The sequence below is a fragment of the Salmo salar genome, chromosome 03, assembly GCF_965601325.2.
Source record: "Salmo salar chromosome 03, fSalSal1, whole genome shotgun sequence".
Classification (NCBI taxonomy): Eukaryota; Metazoa; Chordata; class Actinopteri; order Salmoniformes; family Salmonidae; genus Salmo; species Salmo salar.
This window is the reverse complement of record NC_138293.1, coordinates 57,572,602-57,598,522: the sequence shown is the minus strand read 5'-3', so window position 1 is coordinate 57,598,522 and position 25,921 is coordinate 57,572,602. Positions and strand designations below refer to the sequence as shown.

The window sequence follows — 25,921 nt, the reverse complement described above, 5'->3', positions numbered from 1 at the left end:
AAAATAACAAGCGAGGCTATACTGTCACGTTCATCGTAAGAAGGCGACCAAGGCTCAGCATGAGTATCGTTCCACATCTTTATTAATATGTGAAACTATGCAAGACATACAATAAACTATAAACAAAACAACAAACCGTGACGACAGAGGTGCAACATGCACTAACTCAAAATAAGATCCCACAAACAACAGGTGAGAAAAGGCTGCCTAAATATGATCCCCAATCAGAGACAACGATAGACAGCTGCCTCTGATTGAGAACCATATCAGGCCAACATAGAAATACAACTTCTAGATAACCCACCCTAGTCATACCCCGACCTAACCAAAATAGAGAATAAAAAGGATCTCTAAGGTCAGGGCGTGACATATACACAGGGGGTACCCATACAGAGTCAATGTGCAGGGCACCAGATAGGTAATATGTACACGTAGGTAGAGTAAAAGGGACAATGCATAGATTATAAATAGAGAGTAGCAGCAGCGTAAAAGAGGGGTCTGGGTGGCCCTTTGATTAGCTGTTCAAGAGTATTATGGCTTGGCGGTAGAAGCTGTTAAGAAGCCTTTTGGACCTTGACTTGGCGCTCCGGTACCGCTTGCCGTGCCGTAGCAGAGAGAACAGTCTATGACTAGGGTGGCGGGAGTCTTTGACAATTGTTACGCCCTTCCTCTGACACCGCCTGATATAAAGGTCCTGGATGGCAGGAAAGTTGGTCCCAGTGATGTACTGGGTTGTACGCACTACCCTGTAGTGCCTTGCGGTCGGAGAACAAGCAGTTGCCATACCAGGCTGTGATGCAACCAGTCTGGATGCTCTTGATGGTGCAGCTGTAGAACCTTTTGAGGAACTGAGAACCCATGACAAATCTTTTAAGTCTCCTGAGGGGGAATAGGCTTTGTCGTGCCCTCTTCACGACTGTCTTAGTGTGTTTGGACCATGAAACTTTGTTGGTGATGTGGACACCAAGGAACTTGAAGCTCGCAACCTGTTCCACTACAGCCCTGTCGATGAGAATGGGGACGTGCTCGGTCCTCCTTTTCCTGTAGTCCATAATCATCGCCTTTGTCTTGATCACATTGAGGGAGAGGTTGTTGTCCTGGCACCACACGGCCAGGTCTCTGACCTCCTCCTTATAGGGTGTCTCATCATTGTCGGTGATCACTGTTGTGTCATCGGAAAACTTGGTGTTGGTGTCGTGCCTGGCCATCCAGTCATGAGTGAACAGGGAGTACAGGAGGGGACTGAGCACACACCCCTGAGGGGCCCCCGTGTTGAGGATCAGCGTGGTGGATGTGTTGTTCCCTACTCTTACCACCTGGGGGCGGCCCGTCAGGAAGTCCAGGATCCAGTTGTAGAGGGAGGTGTTAAGTCCCAGGGTCCTTAGCTTAGTGATGAGCTTTGAAGGCACTATGGTGTTGAACACTGAGCTGTAGTCACTGAATAGCATTCTCACATAGGTGTTCCTTTTGTCCAGGAGGAAAAGGGCAGTGTTGAGTGCAATAGAGATTACATCATCTGTGGATCTGTTGGGGTGGTATGCAAATTGGAGTGGGTCTAGGTTTTCTGGGATAATGGTGTTGATATGAGCCATGACCAGCCTTTCAAAGCACTTCATGGCTACAGACATGAGTACCGGAGCGCCAAGTCTAGGACCAAAAAGCCTTCTCAACAGTTTTTACCCCCAAGCCATAAGACTACTGAACAAGTAATCAAATGGCTACGCGGACTATTTGCATTGTCCCGCCCTCCCAACCTATCTTTTACACTTCTGCTACTCTCTGTTTATCATACATTCATAGTCACTTTAACTATACATTCATGTACAGACTATCTCAATTAGCCCGACTAACCGGTGCCCCCGCACATTGGCTACTCGGACTATCTGCATTGTGTCCCGCCACCCGCCACCCACCAACCCCTCTTTTACGCTACAGCTACTCTCTGTTTATCATATATGCATAGTCACTTTAACCATACCTACATGTAAATACTACCGCAATTAGCCTGACTAACTGGTGCCTGTGTATAGCCTCACTACTGTATATAGCCTCGCTACTGTTATTTTTCACTGTCTTTTTACTTTTGGTTAGGGCCTGTTACTACTTATCTATTGTTCACCTAATACCTATTTTTTACTTAAAAATCACACTGTTGGTTAGGGCCTGTAAGTACGTTTTTCACTGTAAGGTCTACACCGGTTGTATTTGGCGCACGTGACAAATAAACTTTGATTTGATTTGAACTCCTGTACGGGAGACGACCCCGAGGACTGCTAGACGTGGCTAAAGTAGCCTGGGAACAGCAACCGTCGCCCCATCGAACCATGGTGGAACACGTGGAAGACATGAGAGACCAGATGGCAACCCTGTGGCCCCTGGTACGGAAACACGTGCTGGAGGCCCAGAAGGCCCAAGCACGGGTGTACAACAGAGGGGCACAACGAAGAGACTTCCAGCCAGGAGACAAAGGGTTGGTGTTGGTCCACACCGCAGAATGTACGTTTTTGGCCCAATGGAACGTGCCATACGAAGTCCTTGAGAAGGTGGGTGAAGTTATCTATAGGGCCAGACAGCCGGGACACAGGCATCTGACCCATATTTACCATGTGAATTTGCTGAAGAAATGGAGTGCACATGATGTACTTGACTCAGACGGCAGGGAGAGGTGAGGGGAGTGGTGATTGAAGGGAGATATCTTTCAGCCCGCTGGCTCCACCCCCGAGCCTTATATGGACTTCCTGCCCCAACGAGGCAAGCCTGTGGGTCATTAAGCCATGGAGTGCTTGAGGATGAAAGAGGAAGCGGGCTGCACAAACAGAGAAAGGACTGAGAGGGAAACCTGTGTTATGGAGTGTGAAACAAGAGAGAATGATCTGTGTGATTACTCATTGTGTCCTGGACTGTCTGATTACCCCTACTGTGTACCGAACCAGTTTGGCTGAGGACCCGAGTTTTAGGATTACCCCTGGAGAGCGGAACGGACAAAGAGAACGGATTGTGGACTGTGAACTGGTTGCTGAATTCCCCCCTTTCCCACGGTGTGCAAATCTCCCTAATAAATTCCCCATTCGTATTCTAGTTGTGCTTCATGTGCGTGTTTGGTTATTGAACTTGGTGACGCGGAAACCCCACCCCCTTGAGCCTGCTACAATACACAGTAGCACAATTGGTTATGGGATCATAAAATGGCGGCCATCTCCTTCGGCGCCATTGAAACAATGTTTGCTTTTTTATTTTTACTCAACTACCAATAGGTGCCCTTCTTTGCGAGGCATTGGAAAAACTACCTGGTCCTTCTGGTTGAATCTGTGTTTGAACTTCACTGCTTGACTTAAAGACCTTACAGTATGTGTGGGGTACAGAGATGAGGTAGTTGTTCAAAAATCATCTTTAACACTATTATTGCACACAGAGTGAGTCCATGTAACTTATTATGTGACTTGTTAAGCAAATGTTTACTCCTGAACTTATTTAGTCTTGCAATAACAAAGTGATTGAATACTTATTGACTCAAGGGTTTTCAGATTTTCATTTTTTATTAATTTGTAGAAATGTCGAAAAAAACATAGTTCCACTTTGACATTATTGGGTATTGTGAGTAGGCCAGTGACAAAATCTAAATTTAGTCCATTTTAAATTCTGTTACACAACAAAATGTGAAAAATTAAAGGGATGTGAATACTTTCTGAAAGCAAGCATTGACAGCATTCCTCCCACTTTATACTAAATGTTTAATGGCTCATTACATCATGTTTATTCAAAAACCTTTCCTAGCAATGTTAAAATGTGACAGAATGCACACTATGGTAGATTACCTGTTTTAACCATGGTACAGTAACTTCTTTGTGGTTCTACAAGAGACCCGCACGGAGGCACACGCACACATGCGCGCATGTACGCACGCATGCATGCACACATGGCTGACATGGCTATACCTACAGTTCTGACAAAAACAAAGCCCTTTAAGCTTTGAAAAAAACATTTGAATTCTTAAATGATTAATGGCTAATCCACCAGAGACTGTTTGGAGTACAGCCAAAGTAGACGTTGTCCTCTACCTTTCCCTCTGTTTATTTTACTCTCACAAGCAATTTCACTAATTCCTCTGACTCTCTCTCTCTCTCTCTCTCGCCCCTCCCCCCGCTGTGCGTCATCTTTCATTTTAACCCTCACCTTCGTTCACCCTCACCTCATTCCTTCTCCCGCTTTCAAAATGACCGCTTTAATTTACTCCTCATTTTTGCCCCATTTCTCTGTCCTCAACCTTTCTCTCTTCTTCACTCTCTCTCTCTTTCTGTCATCCCTCCTCATTCTATTTTTCTCTCCATCCCCCTCTTCTTTTCTCTTCATCAGGTCGGACTAAATTACTGGAGGCAGAGGAGACTGGACCCATATTTCCTTATCCTCCTACTTATCCCTGACAACGTATTGCTGGGGACAAAACCATTTGTTGGATGGAGTACAACAATTTACAAAACAAGTCAAGGTTTACTGGCTCAGTTCCCTTCAGACATAACCTTACATGTCTTACTCTTCATTTGTCAGCCAAAGAAAGTATTAAGCTCTAGAAATCTACCTCAATTCTATTTACAGATCTCAGAGCCTGAACGAGGATGCCAAATTGCACTCTATTCCCTTTGTCGTGCACTACTTTTGACCATGGGCCCTGGTCAAAAGTATTGGGCTAAAGAGGGAATAGGGTCCCATTTGGGATACAGGCAAGGATTGCGATGGTCTTCTTCAGGGGAAAATGTTTTGGAGTATGGTTAACTCTAGCTAGTGGGTATGCCGAGTTACACAAGTGTGTTATGTTTCCAATTATGTAGACATTTGAGCAGTCCGGGGGCTGACCGATCAAATCCTATTAAATTAAAGAGACTTAAAAGCAGTCTAGAAGACGAATATTTGAAGTACAGACACTCACATAAACCCAAAATATCTGGTGTGTGTCATACAGGAAATGTCACTTTTAATCTGAAATCAAAACACTAAGGAGGTTGAGGTTTCAGAATGTTTCTTTTTGTGGAGTATATGTAGACAGTCTCTTGTTAACAGAGTATCTAGGTATGGATAGAGACACACACATACTTTCAAAAGGATTATCTTATATAAAACGCACCTTGAAAGGCACACACACACACACATGCACACATGCATTCTGTACGCAGAGCCCCTGGTAGTCACAGCTCTCCACAGAAAAGTGCCTCAGGGATTGCGTTAGAGTGTGCACATTAATTTATTTTAAAGTGCAGGCTTCAGAGGAACAAATTAGGATATTAGAGGCATCAAACAATTCTTTGATTTATTTGCCTCTGCATTTCAATGTCGGTAAAAAGGGAAACAGAATGGCCCTGAAGAGGAATGCAATACAGGGCTTGGATGGAGCTAAAGACTGGCCTGAAAATGAACTTCATCATTATTCCTTTCATTTTAATTTGATTAATAATAAGACAATTCATGTCATTTCACAGGGAATTTCAACTTTTTTTATTAGAAAAGTGATAGAGATAAATATTCTGAGAAAGCGGGAGAAGGGAGAGTTAGGGAGTGAGGGAGGACAAAGTGAAGCGACATTATGAAGAGAACAGTAAACACAGAAACTCAAATTGCGATTCTCTTCTCAGGGCCCTAAACCTATTTACAGTGTTTCTTGAATGTGCCAGACTGCCCAGCGCACAGTTTATTCATTGGGGAGTATTGACTATAAGCACACTACCAATTTACAGGGTATACAACAATATGAGGGAGAACAAGATATGATGCTTCAGTAACTTCATGCTGTATCACAACCGGCCGTGATTGGGAGTCCCATAGGGCGGCACATAATTGGCCCAGCGTCGTCCGGGTTTGGCCGGTGTAGGCCGCCATTGTAAATAAGAATTTGTTCTTAACTGACTTGCCGAGTTCAACTAAATTTTCACCTAAAATGACATACCCAAATCTAGCTGCCTGTAGCTCAGGACCTGAAGCAAGGATATGCATATTCTTGATACCATTTGAAAGGAAACATTTTGAAGTTTGTGTAAATGTGAAATTAATGTAGGAGAATATAACACATTAGATCTGGTAAAGATTGCCCAAATGTGCCTAATTGGTTTATTAATACAGTTTCAGGTTCATAACTGTGCACTCTCCTCAAACAATAGCATGGTATTATTTCACTGTAATAGCTACTGTAAATTGGACAGTGCAGTTAGATTAACAAGAACTTAAGCTTTCAGCCAATATCAGATATGTCTATGTCCTGGAAAATGTTCTTGTTACTTACAACCTCATGCTAAGCCTACATTAGCTCAACTGTCCCGCGGTCTGAACACCGATCCTGTAGAGGTTAAATAAAGGTTAAATATATATATATTTTTTAAACTTCAGTTCACACAGTGATTCTGTGTGACTCAGTCAGTAGAGCATGGCACTTGCAACACCAAGGGTTGAGGGTTCAATGCCGCTGGGGCCACCCATATGCCAAATATATGCACGCACGACTGGTTAAAAGCGTCTGCTAAATGGGATATATTATATTTTCAGTAAGTCCCCTTTTTGCCTCCAAGAGGATAAAACACTCCCAAATCCTAACAAACCTCTTTCACAAGAGTTTTACAGCGGTAGACATGAACTAGAATGAAAACAGTCACCTCAGTTTCGAGTCTCTAAAACAGGATTTTGTTTTTTAATTGGTCAGAACAGAATATCTCCAGTTGGTTTACCCAAAGGCAGTTTCTAAGAACCAATGCCCTCCAACGCCACTCTAGGAGGCAGTCTCTCTCTCTGTCTGTGGGTTGATGTCATCACGCATCAATAGAGGTGACATGACATGACCGCCAAAGATGGACACTGGCGAGATGTCTTCAGGGGAGGGACTGAGGTTCCAAAGTTCTGTCTGCATCCCAATTGGCACTACTTTTATAGTGCACTACTTTTGACTAGGGGTCTGGTCAAAAGTAATGCACTATATAGGGAATACAGGGCCATTTGGGACACACCCTCTAGCTATCTCTATTGAGAACATGCCAAGACTGTCAAGCTGTTGCCTAGCTCCATGAATGGCAAGCGAAACTCTACATACTAAATTGTCAAACACACCCACACCACCAGCAGTGATGTAGCCCTTATCTAAATGAAGAGAAACAAGCTTCTCTGTATGGGATCCCAGTCTATATGCTGAGGTTCGGAATGAGGAATTGATACGCACACACACACACCTGCCTGGCCTCAGTGCCATATGATACATACTTTACATATTTCTGAGCACCTGCAAGACTTATGATACCTACTAATAGTCTAGCTACTTCAGACAGAAACAAAAGTAGGGAGGTTGGTCAGGGAGGATTGGTAAGTGTAATGCGCAACTGTCTAGCAATCCAAACGTTGTGTGTTGGAATCGTGTCAGGAAAAACTGTAGTATTTTAGATAACCCTTCCACTAACCCTTATTCTAAACTTAACCCAATTCAACTATCCTTCTATGTAAATTCACCTAACCTTTGTCGCTTTAGTTCCCCCAACCTTTAATGTAAATGTTATGTCCGTTGTTGGAATGAGACCAAGGTGCAGCGTGGTAGGCGTACATTATCTTTTATTAACAATGACACCAGGAAAAACAACAAAATACGAAAACGAACGTAAAGCTACATGCAGTGCAGAAAGCAACTACACACAAACAAGATCGCACAATCACAGGTGGGAAAAAGGGCTGCCTAAGTATGATCCCCAATCAGAGACAACGATAAACAGCTGCCTCTGATTGGGAACCATACTAGGCCAACAAAGAAATAGAAACATAGATATGCCCACCCAAGTCACACCCTGACCTAACAAAATAGAGAATAAAAAAAGGCTCTCTAAGGTCAGGGCGTGACAGTAAATGATCCGAACCTTTGTAGTTAGTTCATCTAACCACGTAAATTCTCCCCGTAATTCTCCTTAGTTGTTAAGACATTAACAAGCAACCTGGTTTTAGAGAAATACGTATAATACGATATGACTTCCAAGACCTATGATAACTTACATCATCCAATTGAGCAGACTTGCTGGTGTTTTTACAGTCTTTTATGTACAACAATGCAAATTCTAATATATATTTTTTATATACTTGGGGGGCCATAATAAAACCATCCGCGGGCCAACAGTTGGGGAACCCTGCTATATGTCCTCTAATTCATATGATATTGTATGACTGCTATTCCATTCATAATGTCATTTAACACAATGTAACATATATTACTAAATGGAGTGTCACAGAATAAAACAAATTGCCCTGAGACCAAGTTACGCACACAGATACACTTTCTGTTCTCTGGGCTCAGTCAAAGTTCAAATCTCTGGCAACAGAACCTTGTCAAAATCGGACACACTTCTCGTTCTTACTTCCAACTCCAGCATCCAGACTCTAACCACCAAGCATAGCTGAGCAGCAGGGATCTGCAGAATAACAGATTACTTCACAAGAAGTTAAATGGGACTGTGAAAAAGAACTGGAGTGTGGTGCAGTGCAGTGTTTAAAGCCACACTGGGCTGGGTAAATATGGGGGCATGGCCACAAGTGTGGTAAAACCAAGACCATTCAATCCCAGAGCAGTCCTACCAGAAAATGAGGTTCAAACCACACCAATGAGGCTGCAGCTGAGCTAAATACCATGTACAGTATATCTAAAGTGGTTTACCAGAACAGGATATTATGCATATCAACAACCATAGTCGATCCACAACATGCAGTGGCATCATAAGTATTCCCACCTAGAACTCATCAGAGATGTTCTGTTCGACACGGTGTTCTATTTTTGACATGTTCTATGAGATGTTATATTCTCGTTCATTCTATTCTGTATCGTCTACTACTCTAATACAACACTAGGCACAAGCACCAATGCATAATACATCATAGCTACTTGAAAAATACATTGTCATCGATGCACCCTTTTGGTTAAAGTTCTGGTTTTGAAATGGTTAAAATTGATTTCTGGGTGCACTGGAATCACCTAATCATTTCCTGTTTGTTACATTCACATCATTTGGCAATAGTAATCGATAGGGAACCCAAGTTCGTGTGTGTGTGTGTGTGTGTGTGTGTGTGTGTGTGTGTGTGTGTGTGTGTGTGTGTGTGTGTGTGTGTGTGTGTGTGTGTGTGTGTGTGTGTGTGTGTGTGTGTGTGTGTGTGTGTGTGTGTGTGTGTGTGTGTGTGTGTGTGTGTGTGTGTGTGTGTGTGTGCGTGCGTGTGTGTGTGTGTATATATGTAAGTTTGCAGTGGTGGAAAAAGTACCCAATTGTCATACTTAAGTAAAAGTAAAGATACCTTAATAGAAAATGACTCAAGTAATAGTGAAAGTTACCAAGTAAAATACTACTTGAGTAAAAGTCTAAAAGTATTTGGTTTTAAATATACTTAAGTATCAATTGTAAAGGTAATTGCTAAAATATACTTAAGTATCAAAAGTAAAAGTAAAAGCATAAGTCATTTAAAATCCCTTATACTAAGCAAACCAGATGGCACGATTTTCTTGTTTTTTAAATTTACGGATCGCCAGTAGCACACTCCAACACTTAGACAATACAAACAAAGCATTTGTGTTTGGTGAGTTCGCCAGATCAGAGGCAGTAGGGCTGACCAGGGATGTTCTCTTGATAAGTGTGTGAATTTGACAATTTTCCAAGCATTCAAAATGTAATGAATACTTTTGGGTGTCAGGGAAAATGTATAGAGTAAAAAGGACATTATTTACTTTAGGAATGTAGTGAAGTAAAAGTTGTCAAAAATATAAATAGTAAAGTACAGATACCCAAGAAAACTACTTAAGAAGTACTTTATAGTATTTTTACTTAAGTTTACTGTAAGTTTGCATGTGAGGCGTAACTTAGTACTTTGTAAAGCTCAATGACATTTTCATTTTGAGTTTGTGTAGCAGTCACCTGCTGTTGACCTATGATGGGGCTTCCACTGCAACAAGCCAATTGAAGACACCACCAGGTCAAGCTGAAGCCTCCCATGACCCCTCACCCCAGAGTCCTGCCTCCCAGAGCAGGCACACATAGGTAAACAACACCACCACACATGTGCAGGTCTCATGGGCAGCCGAAAATGTCAACCGAGGCCCCAGCTTGGGGTTGTATTATTTATATATAAAAATATCATATCTGGGCTAACTATTCCCTTGTGTGTTATGTGGCAGAAATCCAATAATTAAAGGTCAGAGATTCTCTGAATCACAAACTTCTAGCAGAATGAGATGATGAACATGTGAGTTCAGTTTACTCAGCAGAGAGACAGGGAGTCATCCCTTCCTTGTTTTTTTTTATTTAGGCTTACAGCAAGTTCCAGTCTTGGTAAAAAAAAGAGAAGAATTATGTCCTTTTTGATATACCACACTTCTGCATTACCAGGTAAAGTGATTCTGAATCAGTATAAACGAGAATTGACTGGTTCTTTCAGTCAATTTCTATTCATGCATATTACATTATACACCATTAACCCAGATGGCAGAAATGGGGTCTGTTGAGCCATTAATAAGTATTATTTCATCCCCCAACGTCAAATACGTTGATGAACAAACATCACTTGTTTACACTAGAGTCAAGTCAGCTATCTGTGTGACTGGTTAGTGAATCTGCTTGCTCAACAGCAGGCTATTGGTCTTGACCTTTTCAGGAGGATGTAACGCTGGAGTGTGTGTAGGGAATGGGAATTGCTTCTGTGTGTGTGTGTGTCTGTGTGTGTGAGTACATGTTACCCATCAAGATAATGGCTTGCCTTAGATGGGTCACCGGGTCTCTCTATAATGACACGATGTCTAAAACTACCTCGTCCTCAAGGTTAGAGAGTACCTGGGTATTGAACCAAAGTAGCATAATCAATGGTCCCATGTTGTTCCAGAATGCCTTGAAGGTTGTCATAAATTACTCCCATCACCCCAATCATCAAGAAGTCTCTTTCTGGAGTTGTAAGGATTAAGGGCATGACTTCAATCTCATCAGCCTCTCCCCTTCTCTGGCCATCAGATTTGCCCTTGACATAGCTGGTACGCAACATTCATTGGGCTTTTGGAAGGTGCTACAGTTTGAAGTCCCAAACTATGTTATTAGTACTATGGTTAGGGTAGAATTAGTTTAAAAAGTCGTTAGTGAAGCGAAGTGAAATTAGACAGACACGTGGCTGAGATCCATTAAACCAAATATAGACTGAACATAGCGCCATTGGGTACCTCAGGAAGCCCTTTGAAGCACTAACCAGCAGTGGGCTGAAGGCTCTGTTTCATATTTCTGAGCTCTGGGATCTTGTAAAAAAGAAAGCGGGATCAGGGACCCCCCTCCGGGAAAAAACATGCCACATCGCTGTTAAAACAAGCCTGTAATCGTCCCCTTCATGTAACCGCAAAAGTGCCTTGGTTTACAATGAGGACATCTCTAAGTTGGGTAGAAGTGTTGTGGTACAGTATCTCTGCAGCTTTTTGCTTTACTTTTCCTTATTGGTAGCAGACTGTCCCTTTCAACAGTGTGCTGTATTTATGTCAATGATTTGCAGCTTGATTCAATGCGGATGTTAAGTTCATGTTTGGTACCTTGGCAACAAAGGTCTTCAACAACATGTTTGAACTGGACCTCTGCAAACTGGCTCTAATGGAGTGGGCTCAAGCAAAGTTAATAAAAAAATAAGGCCATGGTGAAACATTGACTGGCACTAGGCTAAACAGCTTTTTGCCAGGTGAGCTGTGACAATCACTGATAGGCACCACTCCAGCCGTCACACTAGGATGCGCGCTCTGAAAGTGGGCGAGCAGCTGCTTTGGGATCCAAAGTTCCACCACGTTTGTTCCAAGTGAGAACACTGGCTTATGTCTTACACTTTATTATATGAATAGTATCACCGTTTTGAGGGAGTTTGAGCTGCTGTACAGCCCAGGGCTCTGTGCTGAGTGGATCCTTACTACATGTGATGTCAAGGGCCTAGTGGTACAGTAGGGTTGACAGCAAACCCCTTCCCACATCACCACAGTTCCTCTCGTCTTACTGGCCTATCTCTTGGTTAATTTCCCTCTCCCCAGGGAGTCCTGTATCTTCACTATGCACATTCTTGAAAGCAGCAGCATTTCCCGTTTCATGCTTTAAACCCCATCCCCACTGTGAACGAACTTGGACAGCGTCATGGGCATTTTGCTGCAAACCAACCTGGTCTCAGAGCATTTCGTATTATTCTGTACATAAATCTGAGACACTCCATTTAGTATGATATGTTACGTTTGGTTACATAAGACAGATGTTTACTTAAGGCAAAAACAAAAGGAAGGTGGCTGGTCGGGGTGGATGGGTAGGCATATAACGGGAATGTCTAGCTACTCAAAGGTTGCGAGTTTGAAAATGATCACAGATCACTTGAGCATTTTAGCTAATTAGAAGCATTTTGCTACTTTTGAGCTACTTTGCAACTACTTAGAATGTTAGCGAACCCTTCCCTTAACCCTTCCCATAACCCTTAACCATAGTTTAACTCTTTAACCTAACTCCTAAACTTAATCCTAACCCTATCTATCATGGGTCCTCAGATCTTCAAAAGGTTCTACAGCTACACTATTGAGAGCATCCTGACTGGTTGCATCACTGCCTAGTATGGCAACTGCTCGGCCTCAGCAGCAGGATGAAGAGGCACTACAGAGGGTAGTGTGAACGGCCCATCACATCACTGGGGCCATGCTTCCTGCCATCCAGGACCTCCATACCAGGTGGTGTCAGAGGAGGCCCTAAAAAAAGACTCCAGCCACCATAGTCATAGACTGTTCTCTCTGCTACCGTATGGCAAGCGGTACCGGAGCGCCAAGTCTAGGTCCAAGAGGCTTCTAAACAACTTCTACCCCCAAGCCATAAGACTCCTGAACATCTAATCAATTGGCTACCCAGACTATTTGCATTTCCTCCCCACCCCACCTCACCCTCCTTACACCACTGCTACTTTCTGTTGTTGTCATCTATGCATAGTCACTTCAATAACTGTACCTACATGTACATACTACCTCAACTAACCGGTGTCCCTTCACATTTACTCTGTACTGGTACCCTCCTGTATATAGTCTCGTTATTGTTGTTTTACTGCTGCTCTTTAATTACTTGTTACTTTTATCTCTTATTCTTGCCTGTATTTTTTGAAACTGCATTGTTGGTTGGGGGCTCATAAGTAAGCATTTCACTGTTGTATTCGGCGCATCTGACTAATAAAATTTGATTTGATTTTGATTTGATTTGAACCCCTAGCCTAGCTAATGTTAGTGAGCTAACTAACATAAGCCATCTAGCTAGAATTGTTAACATATTGTCACGCCCTGACCTAAGAGAGCTATTTTTTCTCTGTTTAGTTAGGTCAGGGTGTGATAGGGGGTGGGCATTCTATGTTTGTGTTTATATGTTTTGGCCTGGTATCGTTCCAATCAGAGGCAGCTGTCTACCGTTGTCTCTGATTGGAAGCCATACTTAGGCAGCCTTTTCCCACTTGGTTTTCGTGGGTAGTTGTTTTCTGTTTCGTTAATGTAACCTGACAGAACTCTTAGCTGTCGTTTTGTTTCTTTTGTCAAAGTCTTCGTTTTCATTAAAATACAATTATGAGCACTCAACACGCTGCGCCTTGGTCACCTCTATACGACGCCCGTTACACATATCATACAGTTAGCTTATTCGTAACATATAATACGAATTGTAATTCATAACATAACATTCGAAATATGCGATGGACATCCACAAATGAATACATACTATATAAAACTTAGAATATCATAAGCATTTCACTGTTGTATTCGGCGCATGTGACTAATAAAATTTGATTTGATAAATGGAGTCTCGGATTTACATACAAAATAATACAAAATGCTCTAAGACCAGGTTGTATAAGCGCCTGCTCCTACACAAAATGAGGGGGATAGATCAGGCAAAGATACTGGTTAGCTACGTGAATAACGCCTCTGTCGTTTTCCCAACAGGGGGTTTTCCATTAGTGGATGACAGCAGTGCTGCTCTGCTTGTCCTTTTCTACTGACGCAGATTCCCCCTGGTGTGTTTCACAGTCCAAATGGCATATCACTGCGTTGGTAACACCCTGCCAGTGCAGTGCTGGGGTCCTGGGTATGTTCGCTGTCGGTGCGTTTCTCAGTTCACTGGGGAGCTGAGGGAAGCTGGCCAGGGGCCATCACTTCACACTGAGACCATGTGTCTCTGAGGTCTGTAGCCTCCTATCCTCTACATACCCTGTCTCTTCATCCTGCTGCTACGTCAGTATGGACGGGAATAGAATCCGCCAGGTCTTCCTAGTTCAGGGATCAGTGGAAAGTCAATGATCATCTGAAGTCGTTGTTTCCCTGATAATCTTTTTCTCTTTCGTAATCACTTAAGTGTTAAAATAATTGACGAATCATGAAGTCGTGTACAAAGTTTCCAAGTGGTGGCAATTACAAAACTTGTGCACGAGAAATATCCACATGTATAACCGAAAGTAATTTAGGTCCGCCCCAATTCAACATAATTAGATACACGTCAGCTGAAGTTCCCACACAAACAACTAAGCCCTCGTTCCATACGAAAGCACCTTTTCCTCTTTTACACTTATGCGTCTGTATATTTCAGTGCTCGGCAGTATCTTACCAAATGTCAGCAAGTGTGAATGAAAGGAGGGGTGAAGCAGAAGTGTTCTCCCATGGATGCTTTGTCTACAACTCAAACTCAGCAATACCGTTCACAGTGCATTGGGTGCCTTAACTCAGTGAGGCTTGAACAAGCAATGTGTTTACCCTCTTCTTACCGTTGTGTTCCCGGACTGAAAATAACCTCAAGTCATTCAATCTAAACTTGTCCGCACACTAAACCAGGCCTGGGGTATTCACTGAGTTTGAATAGGAGGTTTAGGACTATCCAAACAAAGTGTTACCGAAGCTTATGTGCAGACACTAAACCTCTTAAAAGTGGTTCCCTTGGCCGAGCTACCCAAACAATCCGCATGCATTGAATGCACTGATACTGTACAGCAAAGCATTACATGATCAAAGAAGAGCGTATACACTCAGGAGTGACAATGATGTGCATTGTTTTTTAACTGTACAATGCATTCAGGCAGTGAAGCTATTTTGATTCATCTCCGTAATCTGATAATCCTTCAAATTGTATTATTGATTTTGTAATCAGTCCTGAAGAGCAGATTAGAGAGGATATAAAAGGAGGATATATAAAATAACTCAGTTTCAAGGGTGTAAAAAGAAAAAAACGCACCTTTTGACTTTCGATTTTATGCCAAAAGACATTGAAGGCCTATAATCTATCAAAGCGAGGCATGTGAATGAGAAAGTACTCCTTTCAGGGACTTTTCTTCTGTCGTTACAGTACAAACAATGTATGACTCACACAGCTACCATTCTCCTGTGAGAGGTCTATACCCGTGAAGTAGCTAGAGGGGCTTTAGAGCCAAAACATTTTTTGGTGTGTGTGTGTGTGAAATATTAAAAAGGACAGCTTTATCACAGCCAGATCAAATGAAAAGATAAAACAGGCCGTGATTTCAGCGAGTTCAGCCCATGTGTGGAGAAGGAGTAATGAAGTCTCAGGGTGTGTGTGTGTATGTGTGTATGTGTGTGTCCATCCCAGACATCTGTTCCTGCTAGCTGTTTGATTTCAGTTTAGGAAGTAAACAGTAGACCAGCGCTGGCCGGCCTGTCTGCTACTTTACGACTTTAACTTTTCCTGTCCTCTATTCTCTACATACATACAGTACGACCAATAGCTTTATGACACACCACTCTCCATATTAGCTGAGATGGTAAGAGGTTAATAAACAGGGCACTGATGTTGAAGATGTAACTATTTTAACCAGATTGAGTGAGCCTAAAAAATCTTCCTCTGTTGTCTCAACTCAAATGAGACTTCTTGATTGGAGCAATTGAAGCAGTGAGACAGTATCTTGCTGAAATGAATCGGACCAGATTAATCCAGGATAATCTGTTCTAAACAATCTCTTAGACTATATGTTTAATCTCAGAGTCCAGATAATCTGTTTTGGTGTGGCCTTTGAGAAAACACAGACATGCGTGGTTTTTGGCTGACTGACATGTTGGGTTGTTAGTGACATGCTGTTTGTCACGCATCACTGCTTTCACCACCGCACAGTGCCTTCACTGGTCAACACATCCCAGACATAATTTCAACATCTAGTTTTGTTTTACATTTGGTTGAGTTGACAACTAACATGAACTCAATGTGAAATAAAATAAAAAAATCACCATATCATTGGATTGAGGTAAAACAATTCCCTTACGTTGATGACTTTTTTCAAATCCAATCACTTTTCCACGTTGATTCAACGTCGTCACATTTTTTGGTTGAAATTACGTGGAAACAACGTTGACTCGACCAGTTTTTGAACAGCGGGTGAACCCTGGGAGTCCAGAATGAAACAGTCTCTCTCCTCTCACAAAACAAGATTGCGGTTGTGGGAACATGGGTTTGGGTCTCAGTGTGGATTTGTCCGTGTGTGTGTGTGTGTGTGTGTGTGTGTGTGTGTGTGTGTGTGTGTGTGTGTGTGTGTGTGTGTGTGTGTGTGTGTGTGTGTGTGTGTGTGTGTGTGGTGTGTGTGTGTGTGTGTGTGTGTTTGTTCGTGCCTGTGTGTGTGAATGTATTTGAATAATACACGCCACTCCAGCAGGGCACACTTCACTAATATGCTGGACATATACAGGACAGAACCGAAACAAGGCTGCATTACACCTAGGTCAAACCAGCGCTGCATTACATTCACCACCTCATTCATCCAACCTTGTCATGAGTCAGAAAATCAATTTAGACATTGATGGGTCATGACAGAGCATGTACTGCAGGGTTGAGGGCCGGGCTGGTGGTACACATAATGACATATTCCCCCCCCGGTGAGTGACAAGTATCAGGCACAAGAACGTGGATCCTGTCTACTGAGCCATAAAATAACACGAATCTCGGCAGGATTATTATAGAGTATTATGAACTATGGAATAATGGTATTTTCTTCTCGGTTTCATACTGTACTGTTTCATGTTGTATTGGCTTGAGTATGAAACACTTAGCCGTAACCAAGGCTATGGGGTTGTGTGGGTGTGACAACAGAACATAGGATGTGTTGATATGATGGAGGAACGTGAAGGAACGTAACAGACGGGTGTCGTGTTATCTGTTTGTTATATGATGTGTTGATATGATGGAGGAATGACAGTAGGAGGACAGTGTTACTCACCTCAGCCTCATAAAGAGGATGAAGGCCACCAGCAGGGCTGCCAGAGAGATACAATGTCCCATGTAGTTTATGATCACCGCTATGTGGTAGTGCAGCTTGCTCTTTTTCTGCAGAAAGGAGAGAAAAATGAAAATGTTATAAGAGTCCAGCCACCCAAGTCATAAACTGTTCATTCTGCTACCGCACGGCAAGTGGTACCGGAGCGCCAAGTCTGGGACCAAAAGTCTCCCGAATAGCTTTTACCCCCAAGCCATAAGACTGCTAAACAGTTAATCAAATGGCTACCCGGACTATTTTCATTGATCCCCTTCTTTTTGTACAGACTCTCTTGCACTGGCTCTATGCACCCTCACTGGACTCTGCCCACACACTCACACATACTGCACTGACATTCCAACACACACACACACACACACACACTCACATATGGACAGACTTTCACACTCTTCACATATAGTACGCTGCTGCTACTCTTTGTTGTTATCTATCCCGATTGCCTAGTCACTTTTACTCCTACCTACATGTACATATAACCTAAAATACCTCAACTAGATCGTACCCCTGCATGTAACCCTAACTCGGTACCTGTACTCCTTGTATATAGCCTCGTTATAATTATTTGAGTTAATATTTCCTTTTTGTTATTTAGCAAATGTTTCTTACTTTTAATATCTGCATTGGGAAAGGGTTCGTAAGTAAGCTTTTCACGGTAAAGTCTACACCTGTTGTACTCGGCGCATGTGATAAATAAAATTATATTTGATTATGTGGTCTTTACATATGTCAATAGTTCACGCATTACAGCCTTCGCTCATGAGGTCATCATGTACAGCAGACTTTGCAAAGGATCTATAAAAGTCACATAATTGAATTTCATCTCTAAAAACAGTTTATAGTTTTTTACAATTGCTAACAATAATTTACCTATACTTAAAATACTTTTTCTAAACTCTTAACACACCTACATTACACAATTAGCCAAATAGTAAATTTTCTGCTCAGAACCACATTTTGTTCATTAAATATCAACTCTACATTTCAAAATGCAAAGAAACGTTCTCTACATACACTAACTCTATCACAACACGACAAACCCGACTCATTATCTAATCATTCTGTTAAAACAGTAGCACATGTTTTCTATCCATGAAGAACCTACAGTTGAAGTCGGAAGTTTACATACACTTAGGTTGAAGTCATTAAAACTCATTTTTCAACCACTCCACAAATTCTTGTAAACAATCTATAGTTTTGGCAAGTCGGTTAGGACATCTACTTTGTGCATGACACACGTAATTTTCCAACAATTGTTTACAGACAGATTATTTCACTTATAATTCACAGTATCACAATTCCAGTGGGTCAGAAGTTTACATACACTAAGTTGACTGTGCCTTTAAACAGCTTGGAAAATTCCAAAAAATGATGTCATGGCTTTAGAAGCTTCTGATAGGCTAATTGACATAATTTGAGTCAATTGGAGGTGTACCTGTGGATGTAGTTCAAGACCTACCTTCAAACTCAGTGCCTCTTTGCTTGACAACATAGGAAAATCAAAAGAAATCAGCCAAGATCTCAGGAAAAGAATTGTAGACCTCCACAAGTCTGGTTCACCCTTGGGAGCAATTTCCAAACACCTGCAGGTACCACGTTCATCTGTGCAAACAATAGTACGCAAGTATAAACACCATGTGACCACGCAGCCGCCATAGCGCTCAGGAAAGAGATGTGTTATGTCTCCTAGAGATGAACGTACTTTGGTGCGAAAAGTGCAAATCAATCCCAGAACAACAGCAAAGGACCTTGTGTAGATGCTGGATGATACAGGTACAAAAGTATCTATATCCACAGTAAAAGTGCCCTATATCGACATTACCTGAAAGGTCGGTCAGCAAGGAAGATGCCACTGCTCCAAAACCGCCATAAAAAAGCCAGACTACAGTTTGCAACTGCATATGGGGACAAAGATCATACTTTTTGGAGAAATGTCCTCTGGTCTGTTGAAACAAAAATAGAACTGTTAGGCCATAATGACCATCGTTATGTTTGGAGGAAAAAGGGGGATGCTTGCAAGCTGAAGAACACCATCTCAACCGTGAAGCACGGGGGTGGCAGCATCATGTTGTGGGGGTGATTTGCTGCAGGAGGGTCTGGCGCACTTCACAAAATAGATGGCCTCATGAGAGAGGAAAATTATGTGGATATATTGAAGCAACATCTCAAGACATCAGTCAGGAAGTTAAAGCTTGGTTGCAAATGGGTCTTCCAAATGGACAATGACCACAAGCATAGTTCCAAAGTTGTGGCAAAATAGTGGCAACAACGTCAAGGTATTGGAGTGGTCATCACAAAGCCCTGACCTCAATCCTATAGAACATTTGTGGGCAGAACTGAAAAAGCCTGTGCGAGCAAGGAGGCCTACAAACCTGATTCAGTTACACCAGCTCTGTCAGGAGGAATGGGTCAAAATTCACCTAATTTATTGTGGGAATCTTGTGGAAGGCTACCCAAAACCTTTAACCCAAGTTCATCAATTTAAAGGCAATGCTACCAAATACTAATTGAGTGTATGTCAACTTCTTACCCACTGGAAATGTGATGAAAGAAATGCAAGCTGAAATAAATCATTCTCTCTACTATTATTCTGACAATTCACATTCTTAAAATAAAGTGGTGATCCTAATTTACCTAAGACAGTGAACTTTTACTAGGATTAAATGTCAGGATTTGTGAAAAACTGTGTTTAAATGTATTTGGCTAAGGTGTATGTAAACTTCCGACTTCAACTGTAGTCAATAATAGCACAACGACTTTCAAAATATTAACATTTGATGGCATTACAAAAACTGTATTACTTTTCATGTTTCAGTTCTACCTGCATACAATATGAAATATACTGCTCAAAAAAATAAAGGGAACACTTAAACAACACATCCTAGATCTGAATGAAAGAAATAATCTTATTAAATGCTTTTTTGTTTACATAGTTGAATGTGCTGACAACAAAATCACACAAAAATAATCAATGGAAATCCAATTTATCAACCCATGGAGGTCTGGATTTGGAGTCACACTCAAAATTTAAGTGGAAAACCACACTACAGGCTGATCCAACTTTGATGTAATGTCCTTAAAACAAGTCAAAACGAGGCTCAGTAGTGTGTGTGGCCTCCACGTGCCTGTATGACCTCCCTACAACGCCTGGGCATGCTCCTGATGAGGTGGCGGATGGTCTCCTGAGGGATCTCCTCCCAGACCTGGACTAAAGCATCCATAAACTCCTGGACAGTCTGTGGTGCAACGTGGCGTTGGTGGATGGAGCAAGACATGATGTCCCAGATGTGCTCAATTGGATTCAGGTCTGGGGAACGGGCGGGCCAGTCCATAGCATCAATGCCTTCCTCTTGCAGGAACTGCTGACACACTCCAGCCACATGAGGTCTAGCATTGTCTTGCATTAGGAGGAACCCAGGGCCAACCGCACCAGCATATGGTCTCACAAGGGGTCTGAGGATCTCATCTCGGTACCTAATGGCAGTCAGGCTACCTCTGGCGAGCCCATGGAGGGCTGTGCGGCCCCCCAAAGAAATGCCACCCCACACCATGACTGACCCACCTCCAAACCGGTCATGCTGGAGGATGTTGCAGGCAGCAGAACGTTCTCCACGGCGTCTCCAGACTCTGTCACGTCTGTCATGTGCTCAGTGTGAACCTGCTTTCATCTGTGAAGAGCACAGGGCGCCAGTGGCGAATTTGCCAATGTTGGTGTTCTCTGGCAAATGCCAAACGTCTTGCACGGTGTTGGGCTGTAAGCACAACCCCCACCTGTGGACGTCGGGCCCTCATACCACTCTCATGGAGTCTGTTTCTGACCGTTTGAGCAGACACATGCACATTTGTTTCCTGCTGGAGGTCATTTTGCAGGGCTCTGGCAGTGCTTCTCCTGCTCCTCCTTGCACAAAGGCGGAGGTAGCGGTCCTGCTGCTGGGTTGTTGCCCTCCTACGGCCTCCTCCACATCTCCTGATGTACTGGCCTGTCTCCTGGTAGCGCCTCCATGCTCTGGACACTACGCTGACAGACACAGCAAACCTTCTATCCACAGCTCGCATTGATGTGCCATCCTGGATGAGCTGCACTACCTTAGCCACTTGTGTGGGTTGTAGACTCCGTCTCATGCTACCACTAGAGTGAAAGCACCGCCAGCATTCAAAAGTGACCAAAACATCAGCCAGGAAGCATAGGAACTGAGAAGTGGTCTGTGGTCCCCACCTGCAGAACCACTCCTTTATTGGGGGTGTCTTGCTAATTGCCTATTATTTCCACCTGTTGTCTATTCCATTTGCACAACAGCATGTGAAATGTATTGTCAATCAGTGTTGCTTCCTAAGTGGACTGTTTGATTTCACAGAAGTGTGATTGACTTGGAGTTACATTGTGTTGTTTAAGTGTTCCCTTTATTTTTTTGAGCAGTGTATATATTTTTTTATTATTCAGTTTCCTTTTACTTTAAACCACTCTACATTTTTTGGTTGAGTGTCGAATGTGTGCATTTTTTGCAACATACTATCTTTACTTTATAGAATGTACAGTAGCAAAAAATAATAAGTGACAGAATTGTTGCAGTAAAAGCTTAGCAACATGAAATTGCTGCCAGTAACCAACAAAAAATCCAACATACATGGTCTTTGGTTCCAAACGTGTAAAAATAAAACACAATTACAGTAAGAAAAGGCACAGAAGGGGAAAAAAACTAAAATGCACAGTCCTGTTCTAATCTATACAATCTTCAGCATTTGGCCACATGTTCTCGTCCACATCACATCTTATGTCATCTCTCGCTATGCACCTTGGATATAAACGCTTGGCATGCCTTATCCACCCCTGGCAGTCTTCAGCTGAGATGTCTCTGCAGCCGGCATCCATTGCATCCAGGAGGGACATTTGTTAATGTGACCAATGATCATACACTTTCCACGTCCAGGCAGACTAAAATTCCTCAATGGGGTTGAGGAAAGGCGAGGAGGGGGGGAGGAAAAGGGAAACCATTCTTGGATGGGCTGCAAACCAGTTTGTGATTGCATGTGAATGGTGGAATGCTACATTGTCCCATGCAATCACAAATGTCCTCATGTTTCCTCCCAGCGGTTCCCTTTCTGCTTCTGGCACCAGTTGTTGGTGGATGTCATCTAAAAACAAAAGAAGGCGCTCAGTATTGTAGGGACCAATCTGGCATTTCTGCAGGACCAAACCAGCACTCGAGATTGCAGCACACATTGTGATATTTTCTCCTCTCTGACCCGGCACATCAACGGAGGCCCTTTTCCCGATTACGTTTCTTCCCCGCCGACGTGTTTTTGCCAGGTTAAACCCTGCCTCGTCTACATAAATTATTTCATGTGGGGTCTGATTAGCCTCCAACTCTATGACTCTCTGAAAAAAAACAGTATGTGTAAATGCTTTTCAGTATGTCCTACTGTATGTACTGTAACCCATGTTTACATGTAGAGTAGCATAGTGTAAAACTCACTATAGAACAAGACATTGGATAGACACCATACCTGGGTGTGCCGGAGTTCCTTGACCTTTCAAAAGGAACTGTGTCCAACTCTGTGTTTGGTCAGAGTCCGAGCAATGGTAGTCAGGCTGATGCTTTCCACATTGTGAATTACCAGGTTGTCCTCTACAATTCTGGTATGAATTTCTCTCAATTTTAATGCATTGTCAGCAATGAACAATCCTACAATGGCATGCTCTTGGTCTTCACTGAGGAGCTTTCCTCCCTCCCCGGAGGGAGGAAGACGTCCTTTAGAGGAACAAAAATACAACATATATCTTTGCATTGAGACTGGTGGCCTACAGTTACCGTGACACATAGCAACAGTAATGATAGAAGAAGCCCTTGTGAAATGCATTACTTACCTGTAGGTTTGTTGAAAATTCTGGATAATGGAAGCCACGGTTGACTGTCTGAGATTAGGCTGGACTCTTTCACCAGCCTCTCTCAGTGATAGAACATGGTTTATCACATGGTCTATGATGGTGGCTCTTATTTCGTCAGTGACAACAGATCTTACTCTCCTTTGAACACCACCACACATTCTTACTCCTCTCCCCCTACCTCTCCTTCTTCATTGTCCTGGTCCAACTACTCCTCTGCCTGGTCCAACTACTCCTCTCCCTGGTCCAGCTACTCCTGTCCCTGGTCCAGCTACTCCTCTCCCTGGTCCAGATAGTCCTCTGCCTGTCCAGCTACTCCTCTGCCTGGTCCAGCTACTCCTCTGCCTGGTCAAGCTACTCCTCTGCCTGGTCCAGCTACTCCTCTGCCTGGTCCAGCTACTCCTCTGCCTGGTCCAGCTACTCCTCTGCCTAGTCCAGCTACTCCTCTGCCTGGTCCAGCTACTCCTCTGCCTGGTCCAGCTACTCCTCTCCCTGGTTCAACTGTTCCTCTCCCTTGTCCAGACATAATATTTTCTCTCTCTGCTCCTCTGTGTTGTTCTGTCTCCACATTGAACAAAATCAATCCAAAGAGTCCACTTTTTACTGTGTATGTCCATGTAATTGAAAGAACTTTAACACCTATCTATGTCTCCGATTGAGATTAGAATCACCTGTGGTTGGTCTATTTAACACAACTTAAAGTAAATCAGCTATTTCTCAATGTTTCAATGATCTATTCATTCAAAAATGCTTATCAACTGTTTCAATATAGCTTTTGAGCTCCTGTTATTGCAGAAGTAGAGGCTTTAAGGTTTTAAACATTAGGTCTTCATTTCTGGCACACTGTGTGCAAGCATTTGTGAATAAGACAAGAAAGATCCATAATTTTAGTATTGGGTAAGCTTGTATGTAAAGAAAATGTAAGCATTTTAGAAACGTGTTAATTGACTACATATTCTGTGAAAACAACATGAATTGTGTTAATGGTATGGTCCACAACAGACGGATGTTGTGCTAATTGTGTTTAGAGTTTTGAAAATGTGACTACAGATTGGACAAAAGGATATTAGCGATTGTAAAAAAACTGTAGTCTGTCTGTATGTATTATGTACTGTTAGAACAGTCTGGTATTGAATAGATAGAGTCAAAGTGCAGAGGTTTGAGATGACACTGGATTTTATGACTTCCCATCATTATCTGTGAAAAAGGCCCCTGTATAACTCAACCAGATGGCATTTTATAAGGGACAAGACGATCACTGTTGACATTAATATCAATGTGCAATGAGTGATATCAAATATCACATATTAGTCATTTAGTCAATTTCATTGGCATCAAACAGGGAAATGATATGTCATTGGTACTTTAAATCACATCTTTATTTTACACCATTTAAATGTTCACATTCTCATACAGTTAACACCTCTGGGGCAACTGCCTCTCAACTGTCTATCTCCTTCTCTACAAACAACAGCCCCTCATCTCTTTTCTTTTTAGAGATGACTCTTCGCATACTTCCTCCCAGTCTTCTTTCTGGACATGTTGTTCTGTACCTGTTGTCATTACCTCATCACAGAGCACACCTTCTAGTTTTGTCTCTTTGAAACTCTCACTCACTCACTCACTCACTCACTCACTCACTCACTCACTCACTCACTCACTCACTCACTCACTCACTCACTCACTCACTCACTCACTCACTCACTCACTCACTCACTCACTCACTCACTCACTCACTCACTCACTCACTCACTATTGTAATTTTGGAGAACTGGATAGTGGGGAGTGGCGATGGGGACTAAGATCTACTAACAGACAAAGAAACAAAAACAAACTCCCCCAGAGACAAATGTGAATCTTTATCCAGCCAGATCATCCTGATGGGATTATCTCCTCGGTAATCCCCCAATCTAATCTGTCACTTTGATGGATTACCAACAGGCAGCCACTGGCAGATTACAAACGACAAACGTACGCCTTGATGAGTCAGAGAAAAAAATTAAAACTGGAAGCACCCCATTCCCCTAGCAACACACACAAACTCTCACGCACGCACTCTCACACGCACGCACGCATACGCAAATGCACACTGATCCTAGCAGCTGTTTCATGCAGGGCTATCTTGATCTTGCAGGTGGGGGAGTCTGTTTTACCTCAGGCTACAACACTACCAAGGGTCTCCTAGATTCTTAGTCTACACTCTACCCTATCTGCTATATCTGTCTGTGTCTCTGTGTCTCTTTCTGTGCTGTGCTATAACTGGGGGGGAACTAGCTTTGTCATTCACAAACGAACCAATGACTCCCTTGTATTCTGCATAAAACAGGAACTCTGGGATCTAAGGCACACAAAATTATTCATATTTTATAGCGCTATTCATTACATAAAGACTCTCAAAGCGCTTTATAGCAACACAAAAAAGAAAAGCAATTTTAAAAAATGAGACAGAAGGTCAAGAGAGGGTTGGAAAGTTCACGGCTTGAATGGTCATCGGAGGGAAGTGGTCAATGGGGGAAAGCAAGCAAAGGTGGTCCCTGGACATGGTCTCTAACATGGTGATAGTACGCAGCCCTGAGGCATCTCTTTCTCTTTCCTGGCTGAGCAGTAGCAGCATTCAGAGCAGCCCCCAAACAAACACAGCGAAGGCAAGCTGTAACTCATCCCATCATACCAACCCATAGTGAAAACAACTGCCAGGTTCATAAGGATCACTTTACATAGGGTCTCACACATGGTAACGATGATCCTAATGCTCCGACTGGC

General features: G+C 42.7%; 1 protein-coding gene across 1 annotated transcript in view; it reads right to left on the bottom strand.

Moving 5' to 3' along the window:
* The window catches only part of LOC106600876 (corticotropin-releasing factor receptor 1), a 183,636-nt gene that overhangs the window by 44,136 nt on the left and 113,579 nt on the right, over nucleotides 1-25,921 (bottom strand). Inside the window, exon 6 of the mRNA XM_014192620.3 lies at nucleotides 17,221-17,327. Within this exon, the coding sequence (XP_014048095.1) occupies nucleotides 17,221-17,327 (107 nt within the window). The remainder of the gene's footprint in view (nucleotides 1-17,220; nucleotides 17,328-25,921) is intronic.